Source organism: Labrus mixtus, chromosome 2, assembly GCF_963584025.1.
Source record: "Labrus mixtus chromosome 2, fLabMix1.1, whole genome shotgun sequence".
In the NCBI taxonomy this organism is placed as follows: Eukaryota; Metazoa; Chordata; class Actinopteri; order Labriformes; family Labridae; genus Labrus; species Labrus mixtus.
In genome coordinates this window covers 10,872,576-10,893,693 of record NC_083613.1, presented here as the reverse complement: position 1 = coordinate 10,893,693, position 21,118 = coordinate 10,872,576, and the positions used below count along the sequence as shown (strand labels likewise).

General features: G+C 39.2%; 2 protein-coding genes across 2 annotated transcripts; both read left to right on the top strand.

Annotated features, from left to right (window-relative positions):
- Positions 1 to 3,731: 3,731 nt before the first annotated feature.
- On the top strand, positions 3,732 to 9,891 carry notum2 (notum pectinacetylesterase 2). Its single transcript, XM_061027074.1, has 12 exons — positions 3,732 to 3,932; positions 4,129 to 4,444; positions 4,625 to 4,677; positions 5,237 to 5,332; positions 5,453 to 5,513; positions 6,039 to 6,151; positions 6,284 to 6,386; positions 6,762 to 6,950; positions 7,112 to 7,212; positions 7,919 to 8,066; positions 8,189 to 8,236; positions 8,803 to 9,891. Exons 2-12 carry the CDS (start codon positions 4,131 to 4,133, stop codon positions 9,104 to 9,106), a joined length of 1,530 nt encoding a protein of 509 aa, XP_060883057.1. The 5' UTR covers positions 3,732 to 3,932; positions 4,129 to 4,130; the 3' UTR covers positions 9,107 to 9,891.
- Positions 9,892 to 11,620: 1,729 nt separating this feature from the next.
- rps15a (ribosomal protein S15a) lies at positions 11,621 to 16,517 on the top strand. The gene is made up of 5 exons (XM_061051338.1): positions 11,621 to 11,728; positions 12,627 to 12,764; positions 12,944 to 13,023; positions 13,391 to 13,476; positions 16,388 to 16,517. Exons 2-5 carry the CDS (start codon positions 12,632 to 12,634, stop codon positions 16,479 to 16,481), a joined length of 393 nt encoding a protein of 130 aa, XP_060907321.1. The 5' UTR covers positions 11,621 to 11,728; positions 12,627 to 12,631; the 3' UTR covers positions 16,482 to 16,517.
- Positions 16,518 to 21,118: the final 4,601 nt, after the last annotated feature.

Genomic DNA, 21,118 nt, shown 5'->3' with positions numbered 1-21,118 from the left:
TCCGAAGGACACATCAGACATGTGGCTGCAGGAGCTGTGGGATCGAACCCCCGACCTACCACAGAACCACAACCACCCCCATAGTGAGTTTTAGAATGAATTGTCCAATGTGCTCTGTATATTCCTAAAATGTACCAACAGTAAGGCAACATTTATTATCATGACCAACATTGATGTTGGGGAAAAAACTGCCAATTTGTAATTTGCAATAATGCAATATGTATTTGCACAAAGTTACATTGTGATATACAACATGTCCTTTACACAGCTTTGACTGTAAAGGGTCATGTCAGTGGCATTCACACTGGAGGCTGAACATATTTTGTGTGGATGAAGGTGTGTCTGGCACGCTTGAGAGGTAGAGAGAACTAATGGTTTGTTCAGCAGAGTGAGCTGCAGACTTTTCACTTGTCAGCTTTGCTTTTGTATGTAGTTACATCACCCTCCACCCTTCCAACCCTCCTGAATCCAACACCATGTATTCCTGCCATCCACCCCTTCTCCATCTATCACACTGATATTTGGGCAGTCTGCAAAAGGTTACCACGCGAGGCCTCTTAACACCTGGTTGGAGGGATAGTTTTGCTCACCCCACCTGGTACTGATGTAGAATAATACAGCGGCCCAACACTTAACACTGATCCCACTAAGACCCCAGTCTGTCATCTTTACTGATTGAATGGAGAGTACTGGCATTGTAACTCAGGCCAGGTCTCATATCTATCGCCTGAGGCTTGTTTTCATCTTATCTCCTATTAATCATGGGCCTCTTTCCCAGCTATGCCCTCCACTGCTGATGACAGCATAGATTCAGAGTGATGCTGTTGCAGATTGTCAAATTACACGCAACATGACACGGGGAGCTGCAAGAGATATGGATAACAACCCTATGATGGGTCTTATTGTGGAGTGTTTGATGCCAATAGGGGTTTTGTTCAGTCCTTAACCACTCTTTGAATTGAATCTTTTGCTCGTATACGTTTGGATTTCGTGGATTCGACCTTTGGTCTTTAAAGCTTTCAGCCATGAAATATTCTCGCTCCTGGTCGGGGCCCTCAGTCTTGAGGCTGGTGATGACACACATGCTCAGCAGACAAAGTGCCCGAACCACCCAGGCTTTAGGTGTCCTGACCTTGGAGATTAGGTGTGAAAAATAGCAACTCAAAGGGATAAAGTACACCTCCTTTACTGCACAAGGGGTCAAAGTGTTGCCTTAAATTGGGAGAAAATGAACACGTCTTATGAGCCCTCCGTGGGCAATGCAAAATGTTTGTTTATGAAAGGTAAAAAGACAAATCAAATGAATGGCTCTGATGGGATTTAAGTGTTTATTTTGAATTCTGCTGTATGTGGCCGTGTTTAATCCATGTGGGAGTTGAATCTCTGAAGATGTAGAACACAATTTTACTTTTCTCCATTGATCTGAAGCCCACTTTGTAAATCGTATCATTCTGCCCAATCTCATATCAAAGAAAAACAAAATAGCAGCAATGCCATCTCTGTGTTCGTGACATTCTAGCGAAAATGGTGAAGGATTTACAGCACTTTCTTTCGCTTTTCAGCTATTTGAGGTATCTGCTAAACAGATTGTTGCATTGATTTCTGGGAAGACAGATGGTGATGTGCCTGCTTCAAGACAACTGAAGGAATGAAGAATTGTTAAGCTCCGTAGATCAAATTCAGTATAGTGATGACCTAAAGCTATATTTTTATTGCGCTTAGCTGCATACAGTCTCACTCGCATACTTTCAGTAGCTTTGTTTTCTTTTTGGCCCCAGTTGAAAGTATCTAAAATAGCATGAAATGCTTGAAAATGTGACAAAAATACCATATTTGTCAGCCAAAGGAGTCAGACAAACCTTGTGGATCTGTCTGCCTTGTTAGTACATCTTTACATAGTTATAATTGTATACAGCATACTCTTTTGTCCTATTCTCTTTTTCCAAAACAGATATATAAACCATCACACACCTAGACTAAAGACATATCAGTCTCTAGTTATGCTGCTATAGGCTAAGTAGCGATACATTGAGCAACAGTTTCCCCCTTTCACTCTCCATCTGTAAATGCATTCATGTACCTCTAATGAGTTTTACCAACATGTCAATCAGATTTCTGTGGATCATTGTTGCAGATTGGTTTATCTGTATACTGCTGCGCTACCCAGACAATACATACTTTTAAGGACATTTAGTGTGCTGACTTTTCTGTTTTCTTCATTGTTGCAGACTGCTTTCTGTGGTAGATCTGTCTGAACTAACTGCTACAATTAATATTGTAACATGTGAGCCCCCTTCTCTGTCTGTTTTTCTAAAACCATCTCGCTCTTTCTGCCCTCTCCTTTATCCTCCTTTTTGGCCCATCCAGTTGGGGCAGATGGCTGATGACCAATGAATCTGGATTTGCTTGAGTTTTCTGCCAGATAAAAGTTTTGCTCTTTTTGTCACTGTATCAATTTCAGTCGTATTGGTGCATTTATGTCATGAGCCGGGGATCCGGACGAAGATTTCTGCCTTTTAATGAGGCAGTTTTTTCTTACCAATGTAACTTTTGCTGCTTTGCTAAAGTGCTCATGATGGATAAAGCTGGGTCTTTGTAATATAGAAATAAGTATGGTATGGCTTTTGTGATATTAAAAAACAAAGAGTAAGGTCTTTTACCTGCTTTTTGTAAAGTGTCTCGAGATAACACTTGTTATGAGTTGATGCTATACAAATAAAAAATTATTGATTGATTGATTTATTGATTTATGTCAGGTCTCTGTAAACAGTATTACAAACAATATAGTCATATGTAAAATAAGATAATGTTTGTTTTGATTTGGGGCTTTTTAAATAAGAATGTATTCACTGAATGTAATTAACCAACTAATCAAATGCATTCGTTGTGTTCTGGGCAAAAAAGGGAATTATGGAATATGCATGGAGACAGCCATGGATCAGTTTCAAATACTCATCTCCTTCTTTGCCAGAAGAAAACCAACCAAACTCATCATTTTAAAGTCTACAGTGGCCCACATGGAAAGAGACACAATGGTACGTATGTCACACTACACGAAACCTTTCATTCTGCAAGAACTGCTATTCCACAGTGGCTTGTCAAACAGAGACAGTGACAATATGTCAAATGTAATCCTCTGCATAAATAATTAGAGAAACAACATCAAACTCATTTGCAAATTGTGTTATGGCAATTGTCCAGTAGTGTAACACATACACTTTTATTGTGAAATTCTTATTTTAACTTTTTGGAACATGCATAATGTGCTTGGTGCCGCAGCAAACTAAAGTGTCTGCTTCGTTGAGAGGGTCCAGTGAGTTGTTGACCACGCGGGAACCTTACGTTTCTATTCCTTCCCATGACAGAAAGTGTTTGAGGTGTGTGCTCCAATGACCTGAGGGTCACATGCCACACAAAGAGGCTATGCAGTTATGCTGACCATGTAGATGTTTAAATCAAAACATGGGCAATCAGACATGGATGGAGGGAGGGAAAAGCGAGAGAGACGATATGGGGGAAGGAGAGCTGGTTCTTGAGTCATGGTCAGATGGGAGAGAGCTGGTTGGTGGGTGTGTGAGCAAAGATTTCAGATATGTACAAGAGACACGTATGTTATCTTTTCTCCATGCCACTTGCCATCAAGAACCTCCCCCTTGCGCTGTGTCGTCAGCAGTTTATCTCAGGCCCTGGCAGGAGCAGCAAGGGTAAACGGGAGGAAATCTGATCCATATGGCGGCACTATAAAGCTCACTGCTGATTTGCAGGCTTCATCAAAACCTGGTCAAGGCTTCATCCCTACTCATGACTGGCATCCTCCTCTCACACCTGGTCACTGCGCTCTGACTTCTCAACTTCTCCCCAGTAGCACTAGTTGTCTGACTGACCCCAGGGTTCATCATCAACAATCTTCATAGTTTATTCTTCTGATTAAGGTAAGTGTATATCCAGAGGTTAGAGTCATGGTTTCAATTAAGACAAAATATGGACGATTATAATTGAAAATTAGGAGAAGATTAAAAAAGATTCTTGTCCTAGTGTCATGGATTGTTCATGTAGTGCATATGCATGTATGAAGTCAGATGATGAGTGAGTAATAATGCTTTGTCTTCTTTTGCTTCTGTTTCTCAGAAATGAAGTTACTGGGCCAGGTTGTTGTCTTGCTTTTGCTCGGGGGAATCTGGTGTCAGAACAACCGTAATGCTAAAGCAGGTGGCAAGTCTGCAAAGAAGTCTGGTGGGAACCAGGGAGGTGAGTCTGTCCAGTCATCCCCTGCTGTTGATTTGACTCCTGGAAGCACTGAAAATACTAGAAGCACTGGAGGCTCAGCGGAAGCAGGACGGGAAGGCGCTGCAGGAGCTCGAGCAGCTGGACAACAGACGGATGATATGAGGCTGCACTTCCTTCAGAACACCCAGGTTACATGCAATGATGGAACTGTTGCTGGGTGAGATTTCCTGGATATCATATTTATCTCACTGATTTTTCTGTAAACGCTTAGCAAGACATAAATTATTAATTTTTACCGTATCTGATTTTTATCTTATTAATACACTTGTGCAGTGTGTCCCTACATGGGTGTTTTTCTTCACCATCTTCTCATCCCTGTGTATTTGTGGTTCTACAGGTTTTACCTAAAGGAGTTCAGAGGAAGCCGCCGATGGCTGTTATTTCTGGAAGGTGAGTATTTAAAAAGTCAACTGGTTAATTTAGTCCCCAAAGGTCAGCTTGTTTTGGCGTGACGCCCCCTTTGGAATTTTGATGGGGATGTCATCTTGTACCGTCATCTTCTGTTTTTCTCCTTTTTGGGTGCTGCATGTTACACTGAAAGATTTTAGAAACTTATGTGAATTGTCCTCCAGATTGAGGAGAGGTGGGCATAACCAGAACAAACATATTCTACCTGGTTAAAATAACTTTCTCCAACAAGAAATTTGATTAATTAACACATTGTTCTGAATTGCAACATTTAAATTTTAAATCTCTCCCCCTAGAATTGACATGCACATTTTTTTTTAAATTCAAAGGAGAAACTATATTTCAGAAATTGATTGTCAATCAACAATTCAGGTACAAATAAATACCATTCATATTTTTTGACAAGGTCTAATTATAAAGTCCAGGCTACAGGTGCAGTCCTTTCCCTCTCCATTACTCACAGTACTCCATGATGAGCTAACAAGGGTCTCCCCCGCTGTGCCTGATGTGAAAGTCTAATATTAGTCTCCATTATTTTTAGGTGGTTGGTGCTGTTACAGCAAAGAGACCTGCGATTCCAGATACCAAAACATACCCCGACTAATGAGCTCATCCAGTTGGCCCCAAACAAAAAGAGGTAGGTCAGATAGCCATGCTTTCCAATGACAGCCCTATGTTAGCTCTCACAGTGTTATTTGTTTCACATAAACTTGACACAGATGGGCATCTGTCTGATTTATGACTGCTGGATTTACAGGAACTGGAATTTTGTCCTCTCAAGCAGAGGAAAACCCACACTGGCATAATGCAAATATTGTGTAAGTACTTCTTTATCCTGTTTGTCTTATTGTGGCAAAGAGATGTCACATGCAGAAAGGCCCCATTTACGTGGACATCTCTGTATCCATGTTGAATTAGAGTGAATTAGGGACACAAATCATTAGAAGTTACATTATGGCAGATATATAAAACAGTAGTAAATACGTTTTGTTTGTGCCTACCGATATATTGGCCGATAACTTTATTAGAGCTATTTTCAATCTGTAGAGATAGATAGATAGAACTGCTGGCTGTGTCTGAAGAGGTTGGTGAGAATGATGGGAGTGAACACAAACATTCAGGTTGTAGGCTGTAAACCGAAAATATTAACCCTCCCTTGAGTACTATCTAAAATGCTTCTCCAAGATCATTGGTATGAAATGCATTCTTTCACTGATGCCTCCCTTGGTCTTGTATGATCAATAGCTCATAGAACACAGGGCTGCTATTTTCTAATTCACAACAGAAGAAGCCAACTCCAGCCTGAGTTAGTCGAACCAGTTTGATTGTTTCCTGTTCTGCAGATTCATCCCATACTGTTCCAGTGATGTATGGAGTGGCACTGGGCCTGCCCCAACTCCTCCTCCCAGGCCGCGACAGGGCAGAGAAAAAGAGAGAGAGAGGAATATCAATGCTAGTACGTTTCTTTAGGTGTTTTAGTATTTACAATGTTTTTTTTTTTTTTTACTTTTTTCAGGAAATGTGCTTAATCTATCGTTCTGTTTGTCTGATGCTTCCCATCATGGGATGTGTTTATTTTTGTTTTCAGCTGAGTATACCTTTATGGGATCCCTGATCATCCAGGAGGTCATCAAAGACCTCATTCCAAAAGGAATCAAGCAGGCTAAGGTCATCATGCTCGCTGGCACAAGGTGAGTTTTCTCACAGCTATTTTAGTGTTTACGCTCAGTCGCTGACTTCTTGTGGACAAGAGCCTTTGTACCCTCTTCTCTGGACCAACCAAAGATTACACGAGAGAGCCAATGTTGTATCCTGTTTCCAACAATGAAAACATTTACAGTCATCTGTTAAAAATTACATGATATATTTTAAAGGGTCTTGCCTTGTAATGGTAAACATTCCTTCCAAGATAGAAACTTGGTTATTGACGTCCCCTAACTGCAAAGCAGCATAGTTCTGTTTTCTTTCCAGCCATTAGAAGGCATGCACTGTTATTTTGATACCTCTTATTAGAATAGCAGTTTCAAAGCTAAACTTTTTATTGAGTGTCTTGGCTGTCTTTGCAGCGCTGGCGGAACAGGTGTTTTGCTGAACATTGACAAGCTGGCCAGTCAGATGGCACAGCTTGGTGCAGAGACTCAGGTCCGAGGCCTTGTGGACTCTGGGTGGTTTCTCGAAAGTCAACAGCAGAGATCTCCCAATTGCCCCGAGACTGTTTCATGCTCGCCTGAAGATGCTATCAAGATAGGACTCAGGTAAACATGTGCAGCTCTTGTCTAATCATTACAGATTCTATGAAAACAAACCTTTGCATAAGCCGGATTTAGACTTGTGAATTTTCTTTTGCTTTAGATTCGGCAAGTTGAAGCGTCTGATCCATATATCTGTGTGTACTGACAGTGAGTTGTTCTTTCAGGCTGTGGAACGGGGTCGTTCCTGATAGATGTCGGCAGCTCTATAAGAGAGGGGAGGAGTGGCAGTGCTTCTTTGGTCACAAACTGTACTCTGCCTTGACCTGTGAGTACTAGCTGGTGTCTTATTAATCCTGAGCAATCATTGGCACTGGAATGTGTTTTTTGCTGCTTGATACAAAACAGAAACTCAAGTTTATAATGTTCCATAAATATTTATGATTAGTTATTGTTCTCATGGGCACAAAATGTAAAGGTGGTGAATTTCTTTATCGCATTGATTTTGTGAACTATAAGTGTTATCCACAGTTAAGCACGAAGCTGACCTGATTGACAGGTCACGATGTAAAGTTTTGTCAGGAGGCTTAAAACACCCCTCACCAGGTTACTAGGTTGACTGAAAGTTAGGCTGAGACAGGATTTGCGGCTGTTCCAGGTTGTAAATCCTATAAATGTCGAGAATCTGACAAATTGTTCTCATTTAACTTCTCCTTGATTAATACGCAACATGACAAGGGATACTGAATCTGGAGAGACATTGGGCCATATTTCAAGTTCAAAACCTATTTGATAGCCAATCAGCTTCCACCAGAACATTACAAACGTTAGCATTTAGCAATTTACTTGGCTATACTTGCGTTTGGGAGACACGTATGTGATTGAAACTTTGCATATTTTTTTTCTAAATATGGTCCCTCATCTTGAACAAATGTATTTTACACTGAAATAGATTTTACTGTTCAATTTTAATTCATGTCAACTAGTCAAAAATAGGATGTTTTCAGTATGGTATGATGGTCTACCCCCCGCAGCCCCACTGTTTGTTGTGCAGTGGCTGTTTGATGAGGAGCAGCTGAGAGTGGAAAACATCTACATGGGAGGACAGAGTCTGTCCGAGGAGCAGTGGCAGTACATACGGAACCTGGGCAGGTTGCTCAAGAACTCACTGAGAGATGTCACGTAAGTGTCTGAGGTCATGTTTCGAGATTAGCTTCTAATCCTACAATCATAGAAATACATATAATGTAGACCACCAAGTGATGTAAAAGATGGACCCTGACTGTATTCCTTTGTGTTTATAGGGCTGTTTTTGCTCCTTCCTGCCTCTCCCACACACTGATTACGAAAAGGTAACAAATGACTCCTTTTGATTTTTTTTTTTCGTTCGTTCTTACATAAAGTAATCTGTAGCTTGTGAGCTCATGCTGCTGTTTTATCCACCTGTCATCAGCAGCATTCTTCATGTCACCAGATACTACTTCACTAACCCCCCCCCCCCCCCCCCCCCCCCCGTACGTCAATGTTCACAGATTGAACATTAAAGTGTCACTGCAGCCTTAGCTAGGTTTACAGTCCAGCAATTCAATTTGGGTGGAGATTTTTTTATGAAAGGAGCCACGATCATTTGAGTCAATATTGGGGAAGTAATTCTGTAAAGTTTCACTTGATTCACCACAATAGTTTGGCAAAAGCGTCATGACTTGACATGACCACAGACTGTACAAATTATGGACAAAGCCATAGTGACATCACCACTCTAAAAAGTCGTTTTTAGAGCCAACCTCAAGTAGACAATTGTGAGAAATTCTGATTTTGGATACATTTGTGATCCTCAAAAGTTGCCCTTTACAATTAATAACCCTCTATTTTTGACTTTTTCAAAAACTTTAATTAACGTCTTTTCATTTTTTTCCAGTAACTGGAGAAGTTTCCAAGTTAGAGGCAACTCTCTGCCCCGTGCTCTGCATTGCTGGGACAGGAGTTTGGAGGCAACCCGCAACAACAGAACCCCTGCTAAAGGTTGTCCTTTCCACCTGTTGGACACCTGCCAGTGGCCCCAGTGCAACCCCACCTGCCCTGCATTGGTGGACCAGGCCACACAGCAGGAGCTCACCCTGCTCCAGATGCTAGCAGCCATGGGTCTTGACCTCCAGAAGTTAGGCCTGGATACCCAAGGGGATGAACATTCTTTGGCTAGCATGGTCAGCAATGGCGGCTAAGTGGTAACATGGGTTGCTTCTGAAGAGATATCAAGCAGAGGATTAATGGTGGGAAAAAGTGTTGAAATTCTAATATAACTACAGAAATAGTACAGAAATCTGGTAACTATGTCTCATGCTGCTCAGCATTCCATCATGCTTTGTGTATGTTAAACTGGTGACTTGACTGATGGGTATGTTATTGTGTCTGAGTCTTAGTGGTTTAGCTGTCTCTCTAGTGGCCAGCAGAGGAAAGTGCTAATTGTACTGGATGGAACGCTTTGAGCAGACATACTGTACCTCTTGTGAGACACTTTTATCCTGATAACTCTATCTGAAACCAAACTTTGGACTAGTAGAGTTGTATACCTACTGTGTAACATTTGCACTTCATATACTGTAGTTGTTAGCGTTGACATTTGCTTTTATTCAAGGTTTATTTTCTTCCTATCTGAATACATTTCACAAAAGACAGGTTATTCATAATGAATGAGTATTCATATCCTGATTCGTATGTTAAAAGAAAATACAACTAAGAACATTCAAAAATGGTACTCACACTTTGTCACTGGTTGTTTTGCACACACAGTTCCAAAGACACTGATTGTGATTTTTTGTGATTGTTTTTTTGTTTCTAGCTCCTGATGCTATGCTAACTTATACATAGCCTAAATATAATACATAATGTATAGAAAATATTTTTTGTGCATGTAATAGAAGTTTGAGTCGATAATGATATTTGTTGATGTAGTAAGGAAGGTTTTTGCCTATTTGAAATATGAAGTCTGTAATAAAAAATACTCAAAGAAAAACACAACCTAGTGGTTATTTGCAACTCAGCATTTGCATGGATAATATCTAGCAATTGAAATACACAGACTATGACCTGCAATTCTTTATTGTGTTTCTCACATTTAAATATCTTTCACAACATCAACATTTTGCAAGTAATTTACAGATAATACTGTGTTTTGATTCATTTGAGTACTTTTATTACACTTGTCATGAATTGGCACTATACAAGTAATGATTGATTGATTGATTTTAGGGCACTCATAACTACCAGTCTGAAGAGCATCTACATATGGTGTTACACTCATTCAATGTAGATCAAAGAGCAGTTACATTTATTATCATAAATATAAAACGATTTTGATCTGTAATAACCTTATTTATTTAATTTGATTACATTTTAATCCCAGTTTAATATACATTTAATTTAAAATGTATGTGCAGTGAATATGACTGCTTAGCACAACTACATTTTTAAAAACAGCTTGGACAAATACTGCGGGGGGTTTCACTCCCCTGGATTGTGCTTTCAAATCTGAGAACAGCAGAAATGAGGAGACGTATTACTGACCTAAACCTCTGATGTTGCAGTCCACTTCTGGTTTCTTCTCCACTGAGACAATCCAATTATCATAGAACAATGTTGTATGTTATATGAATATATCTATGAAATATATTTTTTATAACAAATCATCTTTGCAACTCATCTTGTCAACCGTCGTCTCATCCCCAAATCACATGGTATCATATTCTTTACTTCATGCACTGTATATGTGTGTGTGAATTAAAGAAGACATCTAGGCTTTACTGTTTTTCTGGCATAAAACAATTGCATCATGCAAGGCTTACCACTTACAAATACTGATTACTGTCTGTATGGCTATGAATACATTGTTCGTGAAAAGAACTGAGACTGACATATCACTGTAAAATACTTTATGCATAGTTTAAGTGCTAAAAATGTTCTGTCCTTTTATTTCAAGCAAATCCACAAACACACACATCGCAATGTTCATTAGAATGGATCATAGGAATGGATAGATATTAATGCAGTAATTCATCCGCAACGCTAGGGTGCGCTGCTTTAAACTTCACTGATATGTCTTAAAGCGCCAGGCTGTATTTTAGTGATATCTGGCCACTGCACTTGTAGGCCTATGTAGTTTCACATGTAAGAAAATAAATATAATTTTATGACTTTGTACAGAGGGACTTTATATTTTCTAGATGAGTAAAGATTTGGCTAATTGGTAAACAAAAATGGAATGTCAAAAAAGAAATGTTTGGTGTCCGTAATTCTTAAATATATATATATAATAATAATAGTTGCCAATATAAAATTAAAATGTTTTTATATTTAACAACTCAAATGTGCTCATTATTTAATCGATATTTTTCAATCAAAGCTGTTTTCTGACCCTTATCTTTTTGTGACCATGTTCTTGCCTGTATTTATTTTATAGTAACAGTGGTAGTATAATAAAAACAAATATATATTGAATTGGCTTTTTACAAGTTAATTTTTAAGCCTGCTCGTCAAGCTCAATTTACAGTTAAAGGATTTACCAGTCTTCACCTCACTCAAAATAATAGAAACGTACCCTGTGAGATTAAATAAAATTCACTGAAACATACAAACATTTTCTAATATAATTAAATACAACACCAAACTAGTTTTGGATGTACTAATACTATGAATATCGTTTTATAGCCTATAAGAAGTACGAAGGCACAATGTGTAATGTGTTTCGTGATGGTGTAGGTCATCACTCTTTCAAACAGTCTTTGATTTTCTCCCATAATGCACTCGCAGAATTTTCTACTTCCTCTTTCCGCCATATTGCAGAACCGGTAAGGTGCCTTTTTTACACTGTTGACTTCAATCTTTAAAGTATCTCAAGCATCTGCAGTTTAAATGTTCCATTTTCGTGATCATCTCTAAGCGAAGGTACATAGTAATGATTTGGGCTCAATATCGTGTTGATAAATGAAACTAGGAGAGAACATTTGAGCTTCACGTTTCGTGTTGCAGCTCGTCTGTCCGGCCCTGGACAGCGGCGCTTTTCAGGCGCCTTGAAAACTACAAATCTCTCCGACTGACGGCGCATATTGTCGCTTTAAATTAACTATAACTGCACGTTTAGGCTTATTTCCCGCAATTTAGTTATTTAACATCCAGTGGACATTGCGTTTGTCATTGTGCTGTTATTGTAAAGAGACACTTTGGTAGTGTAGTCGGCTAGGCTAACTAGCTCCTCCGTGAGCTGGTAAAGGACCATGCTTCAGTCAGAGTCCAGCTCACAGTCGTCTTTACTAAAATACAAATAATACACTCACTGCTGTGAGAAAAACTGGAGCCAACATTTAAAGAAATCGCTGAGACAAACCCAATATAGTTACTAATATATAATAGCATGAGATGCTAAGGGTTAGCAAGGTAATAGCTCATTCCTGTATGTTACCACTTTATTGCTCCTGTCATGTGTAAGACTTAACTATTGTGTTGTAGCATGAGCTTTTATAAAGTAACAGTCTCTATGTAAAGAACAGAACAGGATAATTGTCCTTACACCTTGTAGAGCATATAAAGTAGAAAGTAATTCATCTACTGTTTTGTGAACATTATAAGACAGAGGGTTTGAATTAGAGGCAGAGCTTTGTGTCCTGAAACTGAAGCATGTGAGTGAATAATGATAATAGTGTGAGTGAATAATGATAATAATGTAATAACTTCTGTTTGTGTCTCCAGGCATCATGGTGCGCATGAACGTTCTCGCAGATGCTCTGAAAAGCATCAACAATGCTGAGAAGCGTGGGAAACGCCAGGTCCTCATCAGGCCCTGCTCCAAGGTTATTGTGCGCTTCCTGACCGTCATGATGAAGCACGGTGAGTGGCTGCATATTACTTTTTAAAGAAATGTTTAAAGTGTATAATACACTTACACAAAATATGGTGATGAAGTTGGAGCGTTACTTGTTGGTAGATGTTTGGTTACAGTAGTATCATGTTGTTTAAGAGTGTTAATGGCTGTTGAACTTAATTCAATTGTTCTGTCATGGTTACAGGTTACATTGGTGAGTTTGAGATCATTGACGACCACCGAGCTGGAAAAATTGTCGTCAATCTCACAGGCAGGCTGAACAAGGTGAAATCCTTTTATTTTCATAAACTGAATATTTGAACTTGCTGTATTGACATTGAGGTGGGCATGCATCACATTAGAAATGTAGACACCCCCCCCCCCCCCCCCATAGGCCTACAAAACACTGCAAACCTTTTCACACATTAAATGCTTTCCGGGCAACCTCCATAACTGTACTTTTTAAACTTTGAAATAGTGGAGGGCCCTTAGCTGGTAATACATCGTCATTCAATTCTTGTGCAAAATGCTATTAGTTTTTTTTCTATCAAGGGTGAAGTGGAGCTTAAATGGATGTTTTGTCGTACAATATGTAACCTTGAGTCTCTGCTCCTAGCTTTAAATGTTAATAGTGTTTTGTTTTCTCTTCCAGTGTGGTGTGATTAGTCCACGTTTTGATCTCCAGCTCAAGGACCTGGAGAAGTGGCAGAACAACCTGCTGCCTTCAAGACAGTTTGGGTAAGAGTTACATCCAAACTTGAGAAAACGTCATTGATCAACTGGGAGAATTTTTCTTGCTTAACTGGCCAAGAAGAATGATGTTGCTTTGTAAAATGTGGTGTTCAATGTTTAATTCTGACAAGAAAATTCAGGCCAAAAAATCGTCACCTAATATTAAGTGAATGTGTGACTAAACATTATATCTGAGAGAAGCAAGAATTCAGAAAGGATGGAATTAGAAGAGAATCTCTCCTTGTGTGCCTGTCAGGATTAGTTTTACACATATTCTGCTGAGAGACCTAAACCCTTTTCAGAATGGCTGTTCAAAGTGTGATATTTAGGCCTCTGACATATTTGCCTCAATCTGAAAGTCACATAGGCGTAATGGGGAGAGAAGTGATCCCACCTCTACTGCCATCAGTAACAGAGGCGTTAGAGGGGATCGGTGGAACCAGCGGTGGAGAGAACTGCTGTGTGTGTAGCTTTCGCTGTTTATCTACACATCACGCTTCTGCAAGGCCGTAATGGGAATTCAGACTGGGACACCCTTATGACGCTGTTGCAGAATCAATATGAATGTACAAAGACAAAATGATGAGAAGCTTTGTTACAGTGCTGTTGTGGATAGGACTCTTAAAGGGGCTACAACGAAAGGCCCTCTAGTCCCTCTTGTAAATGCATGCATTGGCTGAAAGCTTTCCTTTTAAGTGCAGACAGTGATAACTGTTCAGTAGATCCTAGATTTTATATTTAGTTACTTTTAATCAGTGACTGGTGTGCAAGTCTGTGTTCAGTTACTCTAAACACAAGTCTTTTAGCCTTTTAAAAAAAGTGAATTATGCTGAGCTTCAGAAACACCTGGGATGTTTTTCTGGATTTTCATGATTTCTAGTCTGAAAAGTTCAACCTAGGAGACTTGAATTGTCAAAGTTTGTCCCAACCATAGACTATACATGACATAACGGCCCAGGAATCTTTTAGGCTGACTAAGTTTTGGCATTTTTCATTATCAGTAAAGGGTCGCCATCCAAAGCCAAATCTCCAGAGTGTTTCAGGAGATTTCCGTATGTGTAAAAAGGGTTTAAGATTGATAAACTAACAAACGGCACACCCTCTCACAGGCACTCTGCTCAGTCCTTGTTTTCAGAGAAGTGTATTTATCATTGTGTGGAATTGTCATGATGAATACTCAGAGATTTTAAAAAAGAGACAAATGAGAACACAAGATTAGATCGTTATTGTAAAATGTAACAGAATGCAGGCGACAAAATATTAAGTGTTAAAATCCTGATTTATTTCTCCTAGGCCAGTCCCATGCCTGATGTGCATGTTTGGGTTTAAGGGCACATGAACTTTGTTAGTTTGTATTTGTTGGAAGTGAGATGTTTAAAACTTGTTTCACAGCAATAATCTTCTCTGCACGTACTGATGCTACTCAAAATGACGTATCTTCATTACATCTGGTATCGTGCAGTTATTGAAGTCTTAAACTGTCTTTTAGTGTTTTGCTGTTGCCTTGTTTCTGAAGGTGGTGCTTTGTATTGACGAGCTGTTGACTCAAATTACACCACTCAGTGGCTCACTAATGAACTGCTCACAGTGAGCGGAACAAAGTTTTTCTCCTGTGTTGATGCTTGTCAAAGCACCACGTTAGTGGATATTTTAAATGCACCACTATTGCGTCTTTGTAAAACATGCTAACATGCTGTTGAGTGAGAAAAGACTGCCTTGTCGAGACCCCTCCTTACTATTTCCTCGTCTGTCTACTCGAGCAACAGAGGAAAATAGAAACTGACTTCTGGTTGCGCTGCGTCACTCGTGGGCTGCTGGAACACTTGAATAGGACTGTAGAGAAACAAGCTGATTTTGTTGCTGACCCTTGATGCTGTTAGGACACGGTCTAAGGGTCAACGCTGGATTTAAGCACCCATAGATTATTGTCGTTATTTTAACGCAGACTATTGTTTTACTTTAAAGTTGTCACCAACTGACCTGCTGTTGTTTTCAGTTCACTGTTACGACTGGTTGTGTACGACGGATGTGTGAGATGCAATGAATGTTGTCTCACTCAAGGAAAGCTGGGGGGAAATGATGTCAGGATGTTAACAATTCAAGAGATCAAACTCCATTCTCACTTTAGCTTGGTCATTCAAGATACACAACCACCATCCCTTACCTGAGCTCTTGGTTTTCAAAGTTTTATAGTGTAAGATTCCAACATGGCAGCATACAGTGCTAATGCCAAAAAGGGATAATGTTGCTAAAATAAAGGCTCCTCAGTTGTCTCTATGTAGTTAAATACATGTATCGCCTGCTATTTAAAAAAAAAAAAAAAAAGTTGTCTGCTGCAATAATGAAGTTTGTCAACTTCAAGCAGAACAGCATTTCTTTATTTGAGCATCTAAAACAAAGAGCAGGCATGTGGGGGAAGTGTGTGGCAGTTTGAGTAGCACAAGAAAGCAAAAGAAGCAACATAAAGATGTCTAACACTAACTAACACAAATCTCTTATCACCTGACATTTACCTGAGTAAACACCTGCCTCAGGGCTGTCTGCAGAGCATTGGCCTCCATGTAACATGTCTGTCCTCCTCATATGACATTGTGTTCTTATTTAATGAAATAATTTTGAAATCCTAATATTTAATTATGGTTATTACTTTGTTAATTTAGTAGAATGACAATTTCTCAGTAAAAGTAGTGGTGGAGGTTTAATCTGAAGATTTCTGTTGCCTGTTGAATAACTGCTCTTCCTGTTTAAATCTGCTCTGTCTGGTAGAAATGGCACAAAATCATCAGAAAGTTATACTTTTCCTCCATGGTAGCTATCGATAATTGTGATAATAGGATAGATAAGTGATGCAATCTCCTGTATTATGATGCATTCACCTGATTTGTCTGCTGACGTGCTGATTTTTTTGTGTGTACAGATACATTGTGCTGACCACCTCTGCTGGCATCATGGACCACGAAGAGGCCAGACGGAAACACACAGGAGGCAAAATCCTTGGATTCTTTTTCTAAAATGTAACACGGCAAATAAAAAACAACCAGGAGAAAGCTGCTAGTCTGCTGTGACTTATTTCATACACAGGTTTCTGTGGAGAGATGTCTTTCCTTATGGACACACTTTGTGTCAGAGGTTCTATAGCAGTCATTCAGACACTAATAAGAGGTGTATAAGACGCAGCCAACTTACAAGATGAAAAAATACGTATTAAAAGTGTGTCTTATACACCGGATTTTACATAGTTTCTCATGGAAAATAACCATAAGGTTGATCACCGCTAAAATTACAAACCTCAGTGTTTTTTAACTTAAATTTTCCAAAACCGTTACCAAACTTCACAGCTACTCTATTGTGCAAAATGTCAATCAACCAGGTCTTCAGACTGAAACAATCAGCCCTCCACATATAGACGCATTCATGTATTTCACAAATCATCTTTGTCATGGTTTGACATGATTCAGGGTGCAGCAGGTTACTACACTGACCTGTGATCGTCTGCAAGTTAACCAGGAGTTGTCAAATGAACTAACTATTGGTCGAAAGTGTCAGTCTATTGAATTATATAACTACCCAGACCCTGAGAGATTAGAGATCTTAACATAAGCAAGATTGAGTTATGGTAGAATTGGGCTGAACCAGGTTGAACACTAAAGAGGAATAACATACCAGCAATTAGCCTTTTCAAAGTGGCTTCAGACAAAAGGGCAAATACTGCAAGTGCAGACTTAAAAATTGAACTGGATATTCAGGTAAAATCATGATAGTTTGGGAACCTCATAGTCCTTAATATAAAATATCAACTTATGATGCTGTATATGAATGGAGGTAACCCATTCATGGTTATTGTTATTCAAGGAAAATCAAGAATTAGGCAAATCTTATTCAGCCTGTTAAATCAAAGCCTTTAAGTGGATCTTTGAAGAACACAATTTGTGATAAAACATTGACCAGTCAACTCGTCAGTAAATGGTTTTGAATGTCGATGGGAAGCACAAAGTTCCCTGTAAGTGTTGTACTTCTGTCATGACCTTGGTATACACCTCAGGGTTTATCCTTCCACACAATACCTGACTGGTTTCTGAGCTGCACAAATTCTCTAATAAGCACATCCATGTTGTAGCTGTGTGCCCAGCAGCTATTAAGACACATTTGCCAGCTTGTAGAAAGTGCTGGCTTTCTGTCTCTGCAATCCTCTTAGCAGTGTGACCTTTTCTGGGGTCCCCTTGTGTATTTTGTCTTGTCCCCAAACTCTTCCGAGTCTGGCTGCTGACCTCAAATTAGCCTCCACAGAGCAGCGGTAACAGCCTGCTAATGCAACAGCTCTGTCCGAAATGCTCCTCGCGGTGCTTAGAGCGCAGACTGCCTGCCTCCCTCTTGGGCTCACAGCACTTAAAGCTCTGCCTTGTAAGGGACAAACTCATGCTGCTTGTTCTGACGATCAGGCAAACCAGCCAGGATACAGAGCTGGGACTTCAGAAGAGCTTTCATGCTCTGATAGGAGTGAGCCTTTTGACATGTTTGATGCTAGAAGTAAGTCGAATGTTCACATAGCTTGTAAACAGTTTGATAGTACAGCTTCTCGATCATTCACCCACTGAGAGAAGGTGCCATACGCATGGTAAATGGACTTGAGCTTGTATAGCACTTTTCTAGTCTTCTGACTACTCAAAGTTTCTTTTCACCGCAGGCCACACCTACACATTCACACACTGATGGCAGAGGCTGCTATGTAGTGAGGCCATCAGAAATAACTAATCCCAGTCATACATCGCAGACGAAGCAGCAGGAGCAATTCTGAGTTAAGTCAATCTGACTTAACTGTCACTTGACTGACACTGTCAGTCAGACTTGAGAGCAGCTCCATAAAGTCATACATTTACGATAATGAACTCGGACGTTTAGGAGAATAAATTTGTTATTTTAGTGTACAGTTGTATCAGAAGTGCAGCAGTCCTCTCTGTGCGTTAAAGAGGAACATTGAGCATCTTGTGAAGTTATACTTTAGTATCTATTGGTTTCACAAATAAGTGTTCCCCTTTCATCATTTTTGAGCAGGTGGATGGCTCTTCTGATACAACCTTTCAGAATTATAATTTTAACCATAGCCTAAATTAAATACATTTTCGAATTTCATACCTTAAAATGATGACATTATTCTTGTAGATTTAAGAGCCAAAAATCTTTACCGTGGCCCTAATTCTCCGTCATAGCATTTAAATACCCTCTATTTATTTTTTGTTTTTACAATTTATGTATATCATATGCTCTTCTTAATAATCTACAACCTTTGGTGTGAAATAAAATGCCAAAAGAATTTGAAGACATTTGAACAATGAAAAGGAGATGCATGTTTATTATCAGAGAGGTTTCAGGAAGTGAGAGAGTGAAGAGAAATTAAATCACCAAAGTAAGAGGTCGGCATTTCTACTGTATTTGGTTAAGTTTTATTTTAAACAATATTGGAGACTTTGAACAAAATTATACTTGATTGAAAAGTAACATTTATATTTCAAAAGTACCATAAAACTTCTATGATTAATAGTCTATGAAATGACCCTGTCTTTATTTGAGACAGGCGTCAGTACGAGACACATCAGGGATGGGAAAGGCTTTAAAATTGAAAATTTACACCAGCAAGAATATTTATGTACGAAATTAAGATATCAATAAACAAATGAAATAAATCACTGATTTGATCTAGCTTTGTAAAGCAGTATGTAAACCTGCTTCATGGCCACTGTTATTCTGTCTTTCTTGAACAGATGTTGTAGCTCATCTTTCTTTTTTCTGTCGTGCTCCTTTATCTTTCTATTTCTGATCCACAAATTATTTCAACACTAAAGGCATCGGGCCTCTCTTGGAGACCTGCGGTCATACTGTATGGTCAAAACGTGCAGCAACACCAGGCAAGTGAAAGGGACTGGGCCTTAAATGGGGATGAGCTTTTCTTTGGAGTTTTACGGTAACAGGACTTAGAAAAAGGTTCGGACATTTTATATAAAGAACTTCAAATCTAACTTAACTGTATCAGTTTTTTTTTTAATATAATAATGACTAATATCTCTACAACAAGTGTTGTACAAGCCTCACAGAATGAAGCTTTCTTCTTGTCCATGGCTACTTAAAACATGGACAACAGATGACAACCCGATAAGACACAGATGGACTCAATGATTGAGGCGTTTTTTTTTTTTTAACCAGAGACAACCAATGAAATGAAACGTTTATAACATGGATATTAAGAGTTAGAGGAGATACCATAATCTGATAATAAACATTTCCATGCCGTTAAATATTCATGCTGTTTTTTATTTTATAAAACAATATATATATATATATATATACTGTATAATTTATTTTTTTAGTCTTTTAGTAACGTGTCAACTTCTTACATCTGCTGTACTCAAGTTTGGATTATTTAACCTGAAATCCAAAATTATTTTTTTCTTCTCTTTATTCATTCTTTTTTTTTTTTTTTTTTTTTTTGTCCTTTCTCTTTCTTTTTTTTTCTGTCTTCACAAACTTGTTAAACTTCTGCCAGTACCGGATTATGTTTTTTTTACAACTGACTCTATCGTCTGCCAACACTTGTTTTATGCTTTGTATTATAGCACTTTTATTGTTTTCTATGGGCCGGCTGTGGGTCAGTGGTAGTGTAGGTCGTCTCTTAAACTGAAGGTTGGCGGTTCAATCCCTGGCTCCTGCAGCCACACGTCTGATGTATCCTTGGGCAAGACTCCGAGTTGCTCCTTCTGCTTCATCCGTGGTGTAGTGTGTATGAATGGATTAGTTAACTCTGACGGTCACTACACAGCAGCCTCTGCCATCAGTGTGTGAAGGGGTAGGTGTGACCTGCGCTGTAAAAGCCCCTTGAGCAGTGAGAAGACTAGGAAAGTGCTATACAAGCTCAAGTCCATTTAACATTTGTTTTCAAACCTGCCCCACAAGAAAGGCTGATTGAGCACTTAAAAATCACTCTATGAGAGCTAGCATTGTCAATGTAACTCATGGACTCACAGCTTGATTAAAGCCTTCATGTCTCCTCAGCTGCATTCTGCTGATGAGTGATGGTTATTCTTTTTATCTCTTAGCACACATTATGTGAAGGTATTGCAGAATATAAAAACTCTAAAGTCATCTACAAATACAATGATAGGTACAGTCAGAAGGATCTTCTTTGTAGCAGTCAGGAGAGAATGAAGTCAACAAGCTGTGTTAAACTACAAATTGCTAGAGGATGCCAACACAACAAGTTAGAAATGCATTCTGCACATGTCCTTCATTGCTCCAAACCTCTCAGAGTTTCTGCCACAGTGACAGAATGTGTTTGAAAACAATATCCCAGCGTACATCTGGGTATCGGAGTTCACAAGCCTGGCAGTCTCCAACATGTTCCTCCAGTCTTCACCATCTGTCAGCTGGATACCCCAGATCCCCCTGAAGGGTTTAAAGCAGCGCTGTGGAGGAGAAGAGGAGATGAGCAGCTCTTGAAACAAATAGAATACATTAATACCCAAACAAAAAGTATGCTGCTTGGCCCGTTTTGATAGAGACAACCAGAGGCGGAGGAGAGCAGGAGCTTTGTTGCTTGTCTGCTGCAGATGTTAGACCAAAAATATATAAGTCTTATAAAAAACAAGATGACAAGATG

Bases quoted from the DNA above. Each gene is read 5' to 3' on its own strand.
- rps15a (XM_061051338.1), top strand. From the start codon at position 12,632: ATGGTGCGCATGAACGTTCTCGCAGATGCTCTGAAAAGCATCAACAAT. The intron at 12,765-12,943 runs GTGAGTGGCTGC...TCATGGTTACAG, and splicing joins GACCGTCATGATGAAGCACG to GTTACATTGGTGAGTTTGAG. The intron at 13,477-16,387 runs GTAAGAGTTACA...TTGTGTGTACAG, and splicing joins CTGCCTTCAAGACAGTTTGG to ATACATTGTGCTGACCACCT.
- notum2 (XM_061027074.1), top strand. From the start codon at position 4,131: ATGAAGTTACTGGGCCAGGTTGTTGTCTTGCTTTTGCTCGGGGGAATC. The intron at 4,445-4,624 runs GTGAGATTTCCT...GTGGTTCTACAG, and splicing joins AATGATGGAACTGTTGCTGG to GTTTTACCTAAAGGAGTTCA. The intron at 8,067-8,188 runs GTAAGTGTCTGA...TTGTGTTTATAG, and splicing joins AACTCACTGAGAGATGTCAC to GGCTGTTTTTGCTCCTTCCT.